This window comes from Eulemur rufifrons, chromosome 3 (assembly GCF_041146395.1).
Source record: "Eulemur rufifrons isolate Redbay chromosome 3, OSU_ERuf_1, whole genome shotgun sequence".
Lineage (NCBI taxonomy): Eukaryota > Metazoa > Chordata > Mammalia > Primates > Lemuridae > Eulemur > Eulemur rufifrons.
The window spans coordinates 60,819,224-60,838,424 of NC_090985.1; the positions used below are offsets into that span (position 1 = coordinate 60,819,224).

General features: G+C 48.9%; 1 protein-coding gene across 3 annotated transcripts; it reads right to left on the reverse strand.

Moving 5' to 3' along the window:
- Window positions 1-1,079: 1,079 nt before the first annotated feature.
- On the reverse strand, window positions 1,080-8,746 carry OSR2 (odd-skipped related transciption factor 2). Of its 3 annotated transcripts, none has more exons than XM_069466182.1 (4): window positions 8,365-8,746; window positions 3,583-4,163; window positions 2,432-2,531; window positions 1,080-1,570 (listed from the first exon to the last, which is right to left on the reverse strand). In XM_069466182.1, exons 2-4 carry the CDS (start codon window positions 4,092-4,094, stop codon window positions 1,496-1,498), a joined length of 687 nt encoding a protein of 228 aa, XP_069322283.1. In that variant the 5' UTR covers window positions 4,095-4,163; window positions 8,365-8,746; the 3' UTR covers window positions 1,080-1,495. The 3 variants fall into 3 exon arrangements, with proteins under 3 accessions (XP_069322283.1, XP_069322282.1, XP_069322281.1); XM_069466181.1 differs by having other exon boundaries at window positions 3,583-4,351; XM_069466180.1 differs by having other exon boundaries at window positions 1,080-1,652; window positions 3,583-4,351.
- Between the last annotated feature and the right edge of the window lie 10,455 nt (window positions 8,747-19,201).

Here is a 19,201-nt window from a genome sequence, read left to right on the forward strand (position 1 = left end):
AACAGAGGACATATTGCCCTGAAGGTGAAACATGCCCTCCTCACACAAATATACTAATTTTTAAAATTCCGAGAATGCCTTATTTATCCTGTTGTTCAATATTAAATGATAGAATCTACTGGTCTGCTGGGCCACAAGTTCCTCGGATCTTCCCCCTTTTAGTTCAATCATTTTCCTTTTAGTCTCTCCATAACACTACTGTTTAATCTCCATCATATCCTACACTATACGTCAGGATTATTATCATACTAGTGTCATATTCCCCAGGACACATTTGGGAAAGGTTGAAATGCCTCAGAAGGTGATTACATATTTGCCATGAGCTCTATACATGGAGTAAACTGGACTTCTGGCATTTTCCCAGGGACAAAAGGCTAACCAGTGATGGAAACCTTGCAAGTAACCTAACACACTTTGCTTTGCAGAGAAATCCTAACCTTCTAGAAGAAACGATCTCCACCCTTGGAAAGAAATATTTTGTGCAAACATAGCTAAGTAGTTTCCCACTTTTGCCCTTGGTCACATCTTCTCGAAGGTTGTACCTTCCTGCACGAAGATTTTAGACTTTTCTCCTGAAGGCAGGATAAAGTCTCTGTCTATAGTGATAAATCATAGTGTTCAAAGTCTAATGGTAAGAGAAGTTGGCTGTCATAAACTGTGACAACAGGCCAAGGACTATTAAAACATGAAGTGGTGAGCTCCCTCCTCTGCTTTACACGGCTTCTCACCCTGTGCTTTCTGGTAGGGCAACCACTGAAGTTGCATGTTATTAATAATGATTAATAGATTGCTTTTATCTCAAGGAATAATACACAAGGAATTGGAATAAACAAAAGGGGATAAAACCTCAGGGCTATCAATTTTTGTATGTTTGAAAAATCAAGAGATTTGTCCAATTGCAAAATGGCACAGTGCAAAAAGGGAAGGGCTGAAGTTTCAGGAAGAGGATTCTGAAAACTTCTATTTTTAAAACCTAGGAATAAAGAATACCCTTTAGTATTGAATTTTTTAGGGGCAGCCTACTCTTCTACAATCTAGAGAAAAACAGAAGTTAAATAGCAAGACACTTTGCAGAAGTGTTGAAACAAACAAGAAAACGTTTTATTTTGAAAATACAGTCTTTAAAGATAAATTTGGCTTCCATTTTCCATATCTAGGTGCATCCAACAAGATATAAAAACAAACAAAACAAAACAAAGACCCACGACATTATGTACAGAGCTCTAAAATGAGCTGTGAATATCTACAGGAAACTAGCATATGCTCTTTGTGAAGGGATGTAGTGTGTGCCTTTCTATAGTTCTCAGTCCTGGAGAAGAAGAGTTAACTCCCTGGAGCTACAGGTGCGGCTGCAGCAAGGGAAGAGCTGGGGTCAGTGAAGGGTTGGGGGTGGGACCCCCATAGAAGGAGACGTGGAGAGGTGTCTGGGGAGGGGAGCAGCGGCGGCACGGGACAGATCCTGGGCTTCTCTAGAAGTCCTGCCGCGGGGTGTGAGTCAGGCTGTGCCGCCGCAGATCACAGTTTCGCCTGAACACTTTGCCGCACTGCTCGCAGCTGTAGGGCTTGATGTCTGTATGGGTGAGAAGGTGAGTTTTCAGATTACTTCTCTGATTAAAGGTTCTTCCACATGTGGGACATTTGTGTGGAGATTCCTGTTCAGATGTGAAGCAAGCAAAGGATTAATCCTTCACACCACAACTACACCCTTCTCAATAGTTTCTGTCTTATCGGTATCACAAGCGTTAACATAACACTCCATGACAACAAAAGAGGGGACTTGCAGGAACAAATCTGTGCTCCTAATCCTCCAATCACGAAAACACACATGCAGGCACACACAGAGGCCCGATTACACTGATAAGGGAGGAGGCAGACCCGCGGCCACCACGGGGGGCTTTGTGATTTCCAGCTCTTTACATTTCATCACCATGTCATAGGCAGGAAAAGAGGGAAGGAAAAACTCTAATCCTCTCTTAAGGAACGACATTCTCCCGGGCAATAAGGCTCCTCTTTGCTGGAAAATTAAACTATTCCTCAATGTTATGAAAGCTACAAATTATGAGGCCCCTGGGAAAGACAGCATATGGGATTTCACCATGCCTCCATTATCAAAATTACCTTTATTTCCTCCCAAACACGAAAGCTTTAAATGCAGGGCAGATTGGATGAAAAAAAAAATATTTCTAAAATTAGGAGTTACGATAAACCAAGTGGCCTGTTCGTTAAGAAAAATATATAAATGCATTTATGTTAAATAAGATTTTTATGTATTAAAAAATTAAGAGTGCTGCTTTTCCCCACCTAGAGAACTAATCTAAGTAGACCCTTTTAAGAGAAACACCTTGTCATTGAACACCTTTTGTTAAGGAATAATGATAAAATGAACTAGTCAATTTTTAAACAAAAATAAAATAAAATAAAATAAACTTACCTGCATATGTAAAGTTTTGTGAACTGCTAGAGTTCTAGACTGACAAAATCCTTTCCCACATTCCTGACATTTGAAGGGTTTTTCTTTGGAATGGATATACCTGAAAATCAATATAAGGTTTCACTGAAATGGCTTTACCCTGACAGTGAAGAGTTTCTTTTGACAATTACTCAAAACGAAATTGTGGAAGAACAAAAGAAATATGATTTCCATTATTTATGTTTTTAGATTTTTTTTTCTGTGTAATTCTATTTATGGTTAACCTCAACTAACAAATTCTTCAAAACATTCACCGGCCGGCGGGCTTTATCGCCCTCTCTGGCGTATTCTGGAGCTCGAAATCGTGCCGAAAGAGCCCTTCTTGGCCTCTACGGTTTTCTCTAGGATTTAAACTGGCCAAGTCAGGATTCCAGGCAAGGCTGAGTTTAGGGGGATTGATTTTAGCGAATCCCTTAACAGCCGCGGAGAATGGGCACAGAAGTCCCATCTCAGAGACCAGTAGGTAGAGTTCGCAAAGATAACTCCCCCCAACTCCTGGGAAGTTTTTACCAGATGAAAACACTTACGTTACAGTATTCCTTCGACTGTCATTTATTAAGGCAGAGTTTAAGATTGTGGAGGGGAGGTGGGAGCTGTTTCTAAATTCAGTGACCTGAAGACTCCCACAAATACAGCTTAAAAGAAGGGTCCCCGAGGCAGGATCTGGGGTGCACGGAGCGGGGCAGGGCAACCAAGTAGAGGTAGACCAAGCAGATTTCCAAAGTGGTCCAACAGTAGCCAGGACTGGCAGCCAGGACCGACATTCATCATGTGAAGGACTCCAGGGTCTCTCGGTTTTTCCTGTCCCCCACCCCCACCTTTCCTACCAGGAGGAAACAGGAAAACCGATCCCAGGACTGAGGGCAACCCACCAGATTTTTCCTGCCCAAGGTTGGGGAAAGGCCCTCCCTCATCCTGAACAAGAGCGCAGCAGGGGCCTGCTGGGAGAAAAAGGTATATCTTGGGGGTAGCTGAAGCGGGCTGGGGGGGCGTCTTTGGGGGTATTTTCTAGATCAGAGGTGATTTTAGTGACATTTGGAATGTCTATTAGGACTCGGTATCCATGACAAATTCGCTTTCCCTCTCTCAGCCCATCTCTTTCCCCACCTCACCTGTGATCCCGCAGGTGATCTTGCCTCCGGAAGGCCTTGTGGCAGATGTCACACGTGTACGGCCTCTCGTCCGTGTGGGTCCTCTCATGGATGAGCAAATTGTAAGATTTGGTAAAGTGTCTGCCGCAAAACTTGCAGATAAACTCTTTTTTCGTTTTGGAGGGCAACCTCCCTCGGGAGGGTTTTCTGTCCGGAGTCAATTTACTGAGGCCTGAGATGGGGCTACCCAACCCCGGGCTTAGCTTGGTCAGGTCTCCTATCTTAGGGGGATCCTCTTGCGTGGCGGCCACTGCCAAGTTGGCAAAGTCAAAACGGGGCCGGTCCTTGTGCAGGGCTGGGAGCACGTGGGCAATGGCTCCCTGCTTGGGGTGGAATAGGTGGGTGGTAAAGGGCAGAGCTGGAAAGGGGAAGCGCGCGTCCACGAGGCCCTGCGCCGCCGCCATCTCGGTGATGGTGGAGCGGGTGATCTCGTGCACGTTGGGATACCCCAGCGTCCAGTGGTTCATGTGCATGGTCTGCACAGCGCTGAGACCGTACAGGCCCTGCAGGTGGTCCACCGCGGCAGGGAAGGTGTTCACGGCCTGCAGGAAGGAGTAATTGGTGAGCTGCAGCGATGGGTGGAGCGGGATGGGCGCTGGCAGGGCTTTGCTCCCCATTTTCTGGGATGCTGGGAGGCGGAGGGGGCCGCCCCTTTCTTCCAGGACTCAGAGGCGAGAGGGCGTGGGGCTCCGGCAAAAACCCAGTGACACAACAGCACGTAGAGAAAGCCCTAAAAATGGCAGGGGGAGAGAGGGAGAGACGGTGACTATTATCCAAGCCGACTCCATCTGCTTTTGGTGCCCGCGCAAGTAACCACATCTTCCTTCTAAGTCTCTCTCCCTACCCTACTCTGAGACCCCCCAAGAGAGGTCAAGAGGGGATGGCGTAGCACCTGCCCAGTGAGTTCCCACAGAGATCTGGGCAGGAAGTGGCACCCTGGCGAGCGGGGCGCTGGGGCAGCCTTTCTGGACACCCACAGTAAGGTCGGATTCTGGGTACGCTTGAAGCGGAAGACTCAGGTCTCAGAGAAAGACGGGAGTGTGAGGGGGCCCAGCGGGGGCAGCACTCAGCCTAGCCGCCCCTCCCCCCCGCCCCCAAACACACACCCTGTCAGGCGAAGCTCAGTGAACCGCAATGGCCCGTGGCGCCTTAGAACTCCCGAGAGGAAGGACGGATTGTGGGTCCGGCTGGGCCCTGTGAAGCGGTTACTCTAGCTGGGTGCCGCGCTGGTCGCCCTGCCTGGCGGTCGCCTTTCCCGCGCTTATCCGCTTATCCCGGCCGCACTGGCGTTCGGGAATGCAGCTGGGACGCGCTTCATCCTCCCGGGCCAGAGGGCCCTCTGAGGGGCCTGCCTCGCCCCGCGCTGACCTCGGAGGTTTTATTTTTCCTTCCTCTGCCTCAGTCCCATTTATCAGCGGTGGCGGGCCGCAGGAAAGAAAAGTGACACCTTAGGGGCTGGATTCGGCCTAGAATCGCCCCCTCCTCCTTCCCAGGGGCCGCTCCCCCTCTCACCCCCCACCAAGATCCCTTCCAGATGGTTCGGGCTCTCAGGAGGTGGAATGGGGGCAGAGAACGTCCCTGAGGCCTGAACCCACTTTCCTAGACTGAGCGCCAAGCTCTCGGGAGACCCGAGTTGCTTCCTGGCCTGGCACGAGGAGCGGCCTCTACACCCAGGAGGCCCCTGGAGACAGCAGAGGAGAGGGAAGCGCTCCCTAGGTAGGGAAAGGGTAGGAGCTGCTAGGGAGCCACAGCGGCCGAGTACAGTGCGGCTCTGAGAGCCTGCAGGTATCTTGTTTACCGGCCTTGAAGTGTGTGCCTCTGCGCTCCCGCCGCCACTGGGAAGCCCCGCCTGGGGTCTGCGGCCTGGGCCTAAGCAGGGAGCTCCCCTCTCCCTGCACCCCCAATGGCAATGAAGAGGCACAGAGGTCTGATTTCAGACCCGAGTTCCTGGGAGCACCTCGCCTGCATTCGCGGTGGGCCCGCCTTCTCCCGCTGCCAGCCCCTTTGCAGAAGTGGGTTCTGCCAGCTTGGCGGCCAAGGGCCTTCCCTCGGAGGGCAGCTCCCCAGTTGCGGGACTCAAAGCTCAATGCTCTTCCCGGACAGGAGCAGCCTGGCTAGTCTGCGCCGCCGCCAACCACCACGCCTAGCGTTTGGCCCTAGCTGGAAGGTAGGAAAGTCTGTCCAGCCTTTGCTCCCCACCCACCCCTTCTGCGCCTGAATTTTCTTCTCCAGAACGTTGTGAAGTATTGCCTGTGGCTGTGTCTGGAGGCAGAGTTAGGGGGCTTCGCTAATGACCGAGCACTCTGACAAGGCAGAATCTGGCTGCCTCCGTGGGGCCCGCACCTTCCTCCTCTGTTTGGAACGGCTCAGAGACAGAGATTTATAAATGAACCGCTTCTGCTTAGTGGTGTGCGGTCTGGGAGTTCAGGGTGGGAGTTAATGAGAGGTGTGTAACAGTCAGAGGGGCTCAGTCAGACCATTCAACCGAAACTGTAAACTCCCATTAGTAACAAACTTTCCCACCACAAATCACGATTCATTTTTTGTTCAGCGGCAACCCTCAAGACCTCTCCCAAGGGAGACAGGAAAAAAGGATTCTACTAACATCCCTGGTAATCTATCTTATTATTTCCCCTTCAATTAAAAATAATAAATTACACCTTTATTTCCTTCTCTTTGGCTAATGAAGATTTTCCAGAGATTCAAAATACTATTTTCCCCCTAGTGTTGAAAAGCGGCCTCTCCCCCATAAAGAGGAAACCAAAATCATTATTTGGGTGTATTCCCGGACTAGATTTCTTAGAAATAAATACGGCAGGCAAAGCACAACTCCCACCACGGGTGGGGGGGGGGCTGTCAGCTGATGGACTATCACGACCTGTGATTTCGATTCCAAATGCACAAAGTGAACTCTGCCATAAAGGTTACACGTTAATTCTGCCCCAGAAAGTTGAATACCAACTTTCTTTCCTTTTCTCCAAATGGCTCATAACACAGAAATTAATGACTCTATTATAACTCAGGTTCATGTTGGCACAAAAGGGCTATTCTGTAGTATGTGTTTGTTTTAATTTGCAGGACAGATAATTTCTTTACAAAGGAAGAGCAAACTACTGGTCCTTTTGAAACCCTTTTACAAACAGAACAACCCTAAATATCTGCCAAACGCTTTTGCCATAAATAATTAGGACATTTAGATTTCCACACTCCCTTTGAGTTGCTGGAAGTGTGTGTCAAAAAAATATTTTAAGTCAATGCAGACATCTAACGTACTTTCGTTTTGTGTAGAACTGACCCATGCAGTTCCCACACTCCCTTTCAGGCAGTAACAGTGATCACCGTCTCCTGTCATTTCTCCACCATCCCGTTTCAGACCATTGGTTACTTTTAATTTTGCAAGGAAAGAAACTTAAACCAATCAAAAGGCATAAATATCTCAGTGGAGCTGAGGTTACTTTTCTTTCATCAGTCTTCTTCACAGGAATTTCCAGGCATGTACAGAAGTTTTGTAAAATTAGTTTACTGGCTGTTAACAAGGGAGATGTGTACATACTTATTTCAGTTCACTGAAGCTTTCAAAACATCGGAGAGAAAAAAGTACACGGTAATTTGATAAGGAGTCTCGCTCTTTGGTAATGGTGTTACTACACTGAATTATCTAAAAATAATATAGTCAGGATTCATCTGCTAAAACTTGTGCATTGGTATCTGAGAGAAATGGCTGATGGATCCGTAGGCTCACTGAATTTCAGTCCAAACCACAATAGAATTTTACAGAAAACAGAGAGCTATGGTCTAAGCGGATCTAAAGAGATCATAAAAAAAAAAAAAGCCAGACTGTATCAGGTGAATAGAGAAAAACGGCCGCAAAGTTCCTGTCCCTTCGCAGCGCCTCTGCCTTCCCAAGGAGTTAATTAAATTAAGATGCCTTCCGCATAATCTGGGTTCTGTTTCTGCTCCCTCGCTCCCCCTGCGCGAGTAATTTTCTTGTTCTACTCAGGACTGCAGTGTGTTTAGCAGAGAAAGATCTGTCTGCGCCGTTTCGCTCCGGGAAACGCCAGCCTCTTTTGTTCTCTGCTAGCAGGTAGGGAGACAGATCCAGAGCTCCCCCAACAAACACCTTTACCCACCCTCCCCTTTATACGACCGCAACTCCTTCCTCAGTTGCTATTTCTCCCGAATCCAAGCGTTTAAGCCCCCGGGGAGTTGGCTTTCTGCCCCCTCTGCCAGGACTGGAGAGTGAGAGGAAAAGCAAAAGGCCAGCATAAGGTTGGAGAATTATCTAGGACTGAACTATTTCCTTCTTGAAACGCGGCTTCAGCGTTGCAGGTTGGGCAGGCACTGTGTGTCCGGGCCCGTCTGCGGTGCGCTGGCGCGGCTGCTCCGGGACAGGTCGACCCGGGCTTTCTGGGGCAAGGGCAGAAACACGATGGGGTTGTGAGGTTTGATCTCAGAGTACGTCGATCAGCTTTTATAAGAAGTCTTGCTGAATATTTAGATTAAACATCCCAAAACTAATAAATAGTACATACTATTAGTGTGTGTGGTTGGGTGTTAGCTGCGAGTCGCGTGCCGGGGGATCCAAGGAAGAGAGAAACACAATGCCCGGGGATTGCATCCACAGGATTTCTTTTCATAATATCTTAACTGTGGCACGGCAGACTGAGAATCTGAGCGCCCTTTGCACCCCAAACCCTTCCTTCTTTAGGGCGGCTACAGCCCCTTCCCAGAGCGGACACTCACCTCCGGCAGAGAGGTCTGCCTGGGCAGCGCCGCTCAGACCCGGTCCAGGCAGCGAGGCGCGCAGCTTGGAAAGGTCATTGGGTCCACGCCAGGCAAACTTCTTTTTCCGCGCGGAGTCGCGGGAGTCGCGGACATGATCTGGAGGACTGAAAGCAGCGAAAGCGAGAACAGATCCTCGTTTTCGTCAGCGTCTATGGACGCGGAATGTGTAAAGACCCGTGGTGCTTGGGGACGGCGCTCAGCGCTCGCCCAGAACCACGCGCCTCGGCGAGCCTCTAGCCGCCGACTCCGAGTAAGGTCGGAGCCAGCAACCTCGCAGGGCCATCACCCTCCGGCAGCAAGCGCGCGGAGCTCAGTGCCCGCCCGCGTCCCTCCCCAGGCTGCCCGAGGCCCAGAGTCGTGGGCTTTAGTAGCGGCCCCGCCTCCCCTTCGGGCGGGCGTCTTGCTGCAGCGCGGGGCCCTAGGCGCCCTGGCTCCGCCTCCGCGCCCGGCGCCTGCTAATGGTCCACTCTGTTTACTTGTGTTTGGATAGCAACTGAGTCTTAAAGGCACAGGTTTGCTTGAGGTTTCCCTGTTACAGACAGAGCCGAAGGTGACTCAGTCCAAAACTCACGCACAAACACAACCCCTACTCCCTTCCTTCTCCGTATCACTTTTCCTTATCCTGTTAGAAAATCGACTGGTTCTCTACTTCTCAAAGACCCCACAGAGAAACCCAAAGAGCATTTGTAGTTTTACTCGGTGCGCTCGCCGGCTTAACACGTTTGCTACAACCATCTTCGTATGATAAAATCAATCAGTTCTAGATTACATTCTCCAGCATATATCAATCTTCCCTCAATTTTAAATAGTTTTGTGCATACTTGTGGTTAATTATGTCTATCAGTGTAGTCTGCTTTCGCCTGTTTTAAAAACAAAGTTTGTTTACAGAGGTGACAATTGACTAATTTCGTAATTACTGCAAGGACGCGTGGAATGTCCCAGTAGAAATTTCTTCCAATATATAAGCTTTAATCAGCCAATGTACATTTAATAGGCAGTTAACCAACTTGGTTAAAAGGGTGGGCATCTGCAACCCATTGCCAAACAATAAAGAATCCATCTGAAATGGGTGAAGACCATTTAAAAATTTTAGGAAAATACTATTTTAGCTTCTCAAAAACATGTACACCTTCATTCCCAGCAAAAATTGAATTCATTGTTCAGTCGCCAGGAAAGTTAATCGAATTTGAAGTGCAGTGATACATTTTTCAGGTTCTTCTAATGGTTTGGTCTTGTGTGAGTGTAACTGCAGAACGCGCTTCAGCCACTCTGGGGAATAGGGTGACCGACCAAGTGACAGAAAGGGAATAACACATATCCATTTTAAGCAGCTTGTTTTCAGATGAGATCTGCGTGAGCAACACTAAGCAAAACGCCCTTCGTCCCAAACGAGTCGCCAGAGGGGATTTGCGTTAGCCCACGGCAAGCCCGCGCTTTGAAGAGCGTAGACTTTCCAGCCAAGAGGCTGTACAATTCAAGTGTTCCGTCAAAGGATGGTTTTGAATGAGACTCCTTAAAGGACAATTAAAATAATCTCAATCGTGCGGGGAAGTGGACAAATAAAAGCAGAAGGCTAAAAACCGTCAAATGGTTAGTGATTGGGGAGCCAGGCAGAAGCTACAAGCTATTACTTTATTAACATAAAACTTTTTCTGTTTCATTTATGTTGAGGTGAGTAGAATTTTTTGTTCCTTTGGTAAGACAGTTAAAGAGTAGATCTTTTTTCCTTCTTTCCACTTTTAAGTTCGCAAAGATTAAAAAGTGAGCTTGGAATGGAGAGCCGAGTGTTTGATAGCCTAAAGTACTTAACTGCTTCAAAGTAGATTTGACAAATAGCATGGAAGTAGAATGCCTAAGAGTTCAGAGTTTCTTAAAAAACGTTTTCCCTAGTGGGCTCCCTTGGGGTGCTTTCATTTTAGCGCTCAATCCTGAGCTTCAGCTGCGGGATGCCTGCGGTCCCCTTTCTCCAACCGCCTCATTCCTTCCGCAGCTTTTCTCAATTTGGGAGATCTGGAGGGAACTTTCTCTTCTTTCATAACTCCCAGGACTCACACTCTCCGGGTGGCGACCTGAAGAGTGTTCCTAAGCTTCGTATTTCCTTTTCACCAAACTTGAGGCAAATCCCCAGCAGCGGGCTTCACACCTTCCTGCCCTAAGTGTGTGTACGCTGGGTGCGGAACCGCCTGCTTTTCCCGTGGGGTAGACAGAATTTCCAACCACCCATGAGCTGCGCCCTCTTTCCGCAAACCTCCTCAGCCCGGGCTTTTCCATAAACGTGTTTACTTCGTCCACCCCAGCCTCCGAAGTTCCAAAATGGAGTCTGGCCCACGCTGGCACGAACACTGCGGTCGCTTCAAAGGTAGGAAGAGTCGGCGAGCTCCGGCTTTGGGGGATGCCGCGTGGCCCGGCAGCACATCGGCAGCCTCTTGCCGCCTTGATGGGCAGGTGCGCTCTAGGCGCGGGGAGCGAGCCCGAGGCTGAGCGCGGCGCGGCACTGCGCGCGGGCTCCCCTAGGCCACCTCCGCGCGGCGCTCAGACCCGGCAAGCCCCGTGTCCAGGCCGGCGTCTAGGGCGCATGCATTGCGGGGGCCCACCCACGATCAGCTCACCCGTCAGAGTTCCCCCACAACAGCGCCCGGCGCAGAAGATAGGCCCCAGGCCCACGGGCGAGCTGTGGGGTTCGGGTGTGCGGAGAGAGAAGTCCTGGAGTCTGCAGCGGCCCAGCTGTGCTCTAGGGGCTTAGTCTTCGCGGAGCCGTTAGGCCTCCCGCCCCCCCTCCCCCCTCCCGCAGCCTCTGGGAGCTGCACTGCGGATTCACTCTGAAATTTCCGCCGACCCGGTCGTCTGCTGTCCTCGCAGTTATTGGCTTTCGACACCAAGGACGCTTCCAGGGAAATGGCTAACAGACTGAAGAGGGGCGCGCAAGCAGTTGCCGCCTGAACCCAACCACTGCAAGTTTACGCCCCCGGAGGCAAGGATGAAGGCCCGGAGAGGAAACGCGGAGGAGGTGGGGGTGGGGGCACGCCGCGCAGGCCCCTTCCCCCTGGCCCACCCAGGAGGCTCTGCTAGTTAAGCAGCGAGCAGGTGTCAGACACAGACTTCCCTGGAGTTGATTCCGAGCCTCTCCCACGCTGACCGCGCGCTATGGACATCCTAAAAACTTTTAACCTCTAAAACACAAATTATGGAAACCTTATCTTTTTTCCAGGGATCCCAGCCACTACCTCTGGGGACTCGCCTCCCTCCTCCTCAGCCTTCCACGGCCCCTGCGGGGCGGGGACCTTTTGCATTTGAACTTCCCGCAGTTTTCTGTTTTTCGCCTGAGCCCGAAGGAGTCGGAAGTCCAGCTCTGCTCAGGGTGCATGCACGCCAGTCCCGGAGCAGTTGAGGACGCCCGAGGAGCACAGAATTGCGTGCGCTAGGCTCAGAGTTCAGGGTGCGGAGGAAGGAGCCAAAAGACTAAGAATTTTCTTTTTAAAAAGCGCGTGGGAGCCTGCGCTCCAAACAGAAGTGTGGTCGGGAAACCGCAGCCGCAGGCTCTAACTCAGCAGCCCGCGGGAAGGGCCGCAGCGCCCCCTGGAGGCACAGGCTGAGCACTGCGTGGCGCGGGCTAAGGGGCGGCCACTCAGGCGTTAGGCTCCCGGGTGTGAGTACATGGCCACCAACTACCCGGTCCGCCGCTCGGTTCCCTTCACCTGGACCCCTTTGCTGCAGAAGAAGAGTCATGTGTGAGGCACGGGCGCTGGGGAGAGGGCTTGGGCCTGTTATTTGGGCCAGTAAGCCACTCTGCCCCCACCGTTGGCGCTTTTGTGGGGGCCTTACGCGGTGGCCCCCAAGCGACTTCTCTCCTGGCAGATTTACAGCATGGATGTTCAGGCTCACGATGCCGCTCCGGGCTGCCCTGACTACCCCAGGGTAGGGGAAAAACACTAGTTCTGACCTAGCGTAGGAGTTCTCAAGCGGTCTGGTGCTGGGCCGCAGATTCCAAGGCCCGGGACCTTGGCCCCGCGGGAGATACAAGAGGGGTTTCTCAGGGTATCTCATTCGGAAAGGCCGTCCCACTCCCCGAGACTTATTCCTAACCCCACCCCAGCATTTGAATCCTTGTCGGGAATGCACCCGGGGTGGGCCGTGCTCTCCCGAAGCCAGAGAGCGGGGAGAGGCGCGTCGCTAGGCAGGCGGATCGCGCGGGGGTCTTCGTGCGTCTGGGAATTTGAGGACCGCTCCCCACTCCGGACGCCCAGCCTACCCGAGTCGGGCCAGGCCGCCTGGCCCCAGGCACTCGACGAGGAGTCTTGCCTTATCGACTCTTGCCCTCAGGGAGAGGGTGAGGAGGGCGTTGGGGACCCAAGGGAGCTGTCCGTGTGCCTGCGCCCTCTGTCGCCTTCATTCCGCGGGAGACGTGGCGGGCGCCCTTCGGGCCACCAGCCCGCGAGGCGCTGAGTCGCCAGGAGTGGGGAGACCGAACACCGAGTCTCAGGGAAAATGCGTGGCCATAGCTGGGGTGGGCAAGCCTGGGGGCAGAACCTTACTTGAACCTCGCTCTAGTCCGGGTGTAGATTTTCCAGGTAAGGGCCTGGGCTGCTGTAGCAGCAAAGCCCGGAGCCCACTCAAGGCCACCTTAGCGACCCGTCGGCCCCTTTCGAGTCTCGAAATGCCTCTACTTTGGAGGGCGAGCAAGGCCTTCACACCGCTCAGAGTTCCGAGAGGTCTGGGGGCAGGAGCCCGGGGAGAGGCAGGCTGGCTCTCGCACGTGCTGGGCGCGAGTCCCGCTGGGCGGTCTCCAGGCCCGCGCGGCGCTCTGAGGGTGTAGGCACCGGCTCCCTGGGTGCCGAGGGACAGGGCGTGCTCTCGCCTCCTGGTGACTGCGGGGCAGAGGATTTCCTGCAGTTTGCCTCGCCAGAGAGAGCCAGGTCAACACCTATACTCCCACATCGAAGGACAGCTTCGAATTCAGGGTGTCAGTGTCGGTTTGCAGAAGAAATCCGCAGCGGATGGCAAGACCCGGGAGCATCCCAGGAGAAAGCTCTGCGGAGGGTGCCCCACCTGCCCAGTGTGGATCTGGCCTGGCTGTCGCGCTCATCTTAGATAGATGACAAAAAAGATCATCCTCAGAAAAGACTAGGGCATAGAGCATAGTCTACAAGTCTGTATTTTTATTAGGCTTTCACTGTGTGTGTAAACGTAGCTGTCAACATTGGGAAAATTCAAAAGGAAATCTTGATTTCCAGTGAGCTCCATTCTTATGCAGCAGTGAGTTGGCTGGAGTCTGCTCTTATGTCTATGAGGTCTGTTTTTTAAAATGCCTGATCGAAGATTGTCTTGGAGTTTACAATTCCCTCTGCAGAGTTCCTTTCTCTGGGACGCTGGGATGGGTCCAGAGTTACCTTGTAGAGCAGCGCTTCTCAAAGTGTGGTCCAACAGCAACAGCATCATCTGGAACTTGTTAGAAATGCAAATTTTCTGGCCCCACCTACTGAGTCAGAAACTGGAAGTGGAGCCTGGCAACCTTGAACAAGCCCTCCAGGTGGTTCTAATGCACAATAAAGTTTGAGAACCACTGACCTAGATCAAATTGACATTTGGGGGCAATCACTGGCGTTCAGCATTTATCTTTCAGGTTCTCTCCCTCCCGATTCCCATGGGAAGACTCCACCATAAACATCTGGCTTAGGGCAGTTTATTCATTCATTCACCTATTTATTCATTCACTCATTCTCTCATTCATCTGACTTTCTAGAGGCGTCTCCCAAATCCTAGGAAACTTGCTGAGGGGACCCAGGGGAACCAGGTGCAGGCTCCGCCCCTGAAAGGAGTTGGGAACAGATGTGTAGGGGAAGAGCAAGGGAGAGAAAGTGGTGTGGGTGCCTTCGCATTTGATGGCTAGTTGTTTATCATTATAATCTAATACTAGATTTAATTTGATTTCAGGAAATGTTGCACCCCATTTTACAGTTCCTAACCTTTTGGGACCCTGGCTTCCCCACCTCATCCATGCTGGTGTCATCCTCTCATTTTCATTACATCATAGGTATTCTGTGTGTCTGCTGCACACACTTCCACATGCACCTTGACACACACTGCCCAAACCCTGCCTATCCTCTCTGCATTGGGTCAGAGTGTGTGGCACCAGGGATGAGAGGGTGTCAAACCAGCAGGGATTTTGTGAACCAAGGCTTGAAGATTTCGTCCCCTGGGTTATCCTGAGGCTGCTCAGAATGTTCTGAGAACAGCTGGAACTGACTCACATGTTCCCTTCACCCACTCTGTGTGCACTGGCTCCCACCCACTCCCATTCTGCATTCTGTTACCCCAAACTGCCTCCCTCTCCACAGTGGTCAGGTGTATCTTGGAGTTAAAGTCCGGATCCTCAACCTGTTGATTTGTCAGCTTAAGACTGGATCAAGTCCCTTCACCTTTCTCTAGGAGGTACAAAATAGTCTCTTCCTCCCCACCCCCAGTAACTAAAAACCCAAATGAAGCTCACACTTTGTAGTCTTCTTATGCCAAATAAACCTACCTTAAGATTTCACTTTTCACTTTCTCTCTAGGACCTTGTCTGGAACTTCTGTCCTCAGCCAGCCAAAGAGCCACCTCCACTGGACCATTTGCTTCCCTCTGAGATTTTTCTGGTTGTAAGCAATGAGAACTGTAGAAGGCATTTTGCCTACCAGACAATGTGAAGTCCCTCAAAAATCCGGTCTAACTAGAAGCCTCTTGTCATCATCTATTTTCAGATTAAAAAAAAAAAAGCTTTTTTTCAGTGAGTCAGTGCAGAGAAGCCACTTAAAACGCAAACAAACAAGAATGAATTTTCATACTGACCATAGTCATAAATTGTACAGAAGTACTCAGCTCCACTTTGACAGAGTTGCTATTTTAAAAAGCCTTTTTCTTGTAGGGATTTTCAAAATATAAAATGTATAATGGTCAGGAACATGATAATCTCTTTACAACCCATGATCATATTTCTTAACAGGATTTTGCTTCTCAGTGCAGATAGTTTGACGTAGTAACTTTCAAGCAGCCAGCACTTAGGAAATGCCAAGGCCAATATTTGAATGCAGATACAAGTTTTAACAAAGGAAAATGTAGTATATCCTTGTAGCTGTTTGCCTGTGAATATTCCCCAGAGAATCAATACAGTATTCTTCAATCCAAGTGAGCAAACCCCAAAAAGTCTGTGAGGTACCAACTCATACAGCACATACATTTTGTTTTCAACACATACTTTTGAGTGTCTGCTATGTGCCAGGTACTAGGCAATTATGTTGCTGTTTGCAACTCTGATCTTTCATCCTGTTGGGGGTGGGGGTGAGGGCAAGGAACATGAAGTTTTAAAAGTTGGTTCCCCTTGGTTTTGTTAAATTGTTACTTAATGGCAATCTTTAAAACATGTATTGAACTCTCTCTTACATTTTTAGTCATTTTTATAAGTCAAGGAGAGAAAGTTAGTGTTCAAGCCAGCTCATTTATTAGAAAGTGAATGCCAGTACAGGCTTAACTTTTGGCTTTCCAACTGGAAGACAACATTTTACAATAATGTTATTTCAAATCATTCCAGGTGATAATTTAGCTGTAGATTCCTTGTGATTGGTGACCATAGTTCACTCAAACCTGTTCTTACCTCCTAACTCTGTAAGGAGCAACAGAGAGAGAACAAATCCTTATTTTCTGGCACCTTTGCTGGACGGAAGAATAAAGGAAATGACAGATGGCTAGATTGGCCCCATCCTCCTAGTTCCTTGGGAGAACTGGGAGTGGGACTAGCTCAGGTTGAAGCTTCAGAGACTCCAGGTCTCACAAGAAGTGATGAACTCTGTTACTTTTGCCTCTGAGCCCAAAATGCAGACAACTTCAGTGGATCTGGAGACATACCCGTATGAGAGGCTGAGAGGCCCCACTCCAATCTTAACTCAGGTTACTGAGTCACAATGCCTTGTCACACTGCATGTCTTAGCCTTTTTATGGAGTATGACTGCATGTCATACTCCATTTTATAGTCACCTAACCCTTCTTCACATGTCCTTTACTCCTATACCCTCCCTGGCCCATGCTTGACAAGTGGGCTTGCCTCCAGGAATCAGACTGGGTGGATGCTATGATGTCAGGACACCAGGCAGCAGTGTTTCTAACATGTTTAGACCATGGTTGCCTTTTCCTTTCCCTGGAAAAGTACACACAGTGCAAGTTGTCTCCCAGGCTATGAGGCACACGTCCAAATGCCCTACATGGTGGGCCCGCCCAGGCCCAGGAGAGTGTGGAGGAGAACATGAGTGTGTCATATGGGTGTGTTTACTAGTCCTTCCCCCCTCTGTCTCATCCTTGACTACATTCTCTTGACAGGCCATATGGCCTGGGAGTGACCTTCACTATATTAAGAGCATTAGATTGTAGAACTCTTACAGAGCAAGGGGGCAACAACAGAGTGGGATTTTAGACTTGTTAATTCATCATGGATTTATTGAGGATGTTCGATATGATAGGCTCCATGGTAGGTAGTGGGGATACAACAGTGAATAAGAAGCTATGGTCTACTGGGGAGATGGACAAGTAACTAGGCAATTATACAGTATGCATCAGAAAACCTGGATCCAAAGTCTCTAGTTAATAGCTCCATTATGTTGGGCAATTCATGTTGCTTATTGAACCCCTAGTTTCTGAAACTGCAAATTAAGGATATTCTGAGGGTTAAATGATATGTATGCACATCAATGCTCTTGGTAGTTATGATTTTTTTTTTAACTCGTTAACATGAACTAACCTTGTCAGCACAAAATTGTTCCTCTTATCCGTGTAAGGACTTTGAGAGGAGACCAAGGGGAAAGACATTTGACTCAGTGCCTATTATCTAGTTATCAAGAGTATATAAATGAAATCATTGCAACAAGTGTTAGACAAAAAGTCATCTGCTATGACAGTAAGACTTTTATCAAGAGAAAATGTCTATATTTAAATTGTTTACTGAAAAGTAGGAATACTGTATTATGTATTATATTTTATTATTGTCTTGTTTTTATTGCAACTAGGGAATATATAGAGTGAATCTATAATGAATAGATATTTTTAGACTTCTAAGCCACAATTTTGGATGCTACTCTCTAGTGAAACAATAATGAAATAAATTTTGGGATGTTATTGACATATGAGGCTTTAAAGAAGGAAATTGTATTAGAATACAATTGAGCTGTGTATCAGAAAATCCAAAATAACATAGGTTCAAACAACAGAATAGTTGACTTCACTGACATAAATATAGACAAGCCAGAGTCAATATGGTCAATAGCTCCTTGATTATCATGTACTTGGACTCTTTCTGTCATGTTGTTTCACCAACTGCAAGATATGACTTTTACTTTATAGTCTAAGATAGCTCCATTCTGGCCAGCAAGAAGGAAGGTATGAAGAAGGGCAAGCCCCCTCTTTTTAAGGAGAATCCACAGAAACAAGAACCTAGTCACTAGGCAGATCCAGCTGCAAGAGACACTGGGAAGGGAAGTCTTTACTCTGAGTAACCATGTACCCAGCTAAAATTCAGACTTCTATTACTAAAAAAGAAGGGGAGAATAGATACTGGGGGACAACCAGCAGCCATAAGATGTCTAGGCCTTGTGCTTTGTTCTTTATATAATATATGTTATATGTGTTGGCATATCATTGTCATTGGTTCTGGATATCTCCTTTGCTGCTTTTATGAGTTTTAAGCATTATATATGCATTGGCAGGATTCTATTTTGGAATTCCTGCGCATATTGTCACTACTTGCCCCTTTCTTGTTCAGTCTTAGTTGTGGCTGCTGGTATGCAACTCTCTGCTTAGAATGGGGAGGTGTGAAAAAAGAAGGTGGGTGAAATTTGGAAAGAAGCTTGGCTGGGGAAGTTCTCATGGATTGTTGGGGAAGGCCACTTGTACCAAATGTTCCTTTTGTTAGGTACATCCTGAGTGTCAGGTGGGCCGAGTGATTGGCTCTTCTGCAAAAGCCCTTCATTTTTGCCTTGGGAGATGGGATGAGAAATGAGACAAAACAGTACATAATAATGGGAAAAGTCCTTACATTGAAGCCCAGGATTCTTCCTTTCCCTGTTGCCATGTAAAGCAGACTTGGGGGGGAATTGCAAAAGCCAGGAATGGCCTTTTTACAGCCTCTGTAGCCAGAGGCTGCAGGGAAAATATGCAGCTCAGTTTCCCCAGAGGAGCAGAGTCAAAACTATAAGCAGACCCCACACACAGCAGGGAGGGCCCTGCTCAGTTAGAGCCCAAGGACAATCTCCAAAGATAAGTGTGGAGAGACTTAATTACCATTTAAAGTTGTCCTGGCCTGACCTCTCTGCCTGGTAAGTTAACTTTGCTTCTGAGCCTCGTCCTGTGTTAATACTTATAGGCTCTATTCTACCCTCCAAGCCTAGAAGGATATTTAGTAACATGATCTTCCAGGTATAGAGGGAGGGTGGCGGGAAAGGCCTATGGCTCCCCAGTCTCACCCGGTGTCACCCTTCAGGATGCAGCTTGGCTTGGGACAAGTCTGAGTATGGAGGTTACATGTAGAGTATTGATGCCAATGTGTGTGGAAAGAGATTCTTTCTCTGCAGAAACATCTGGAGTGACAATGAGGACAAACTTATACACATTTACATGAGCCCCAGGGGATTCCCATGCCTGAGAGAACTGGCTAGATAGTTCCTATTATACATTTATTTCCTTAAAGGAACTATTTTATATTCTCTATAACTCAATTCTTTTGGCTCCCCACTCTGTTAAGAAGGAAAAGAACATGGAGCCCAAACAATTTTTAAAA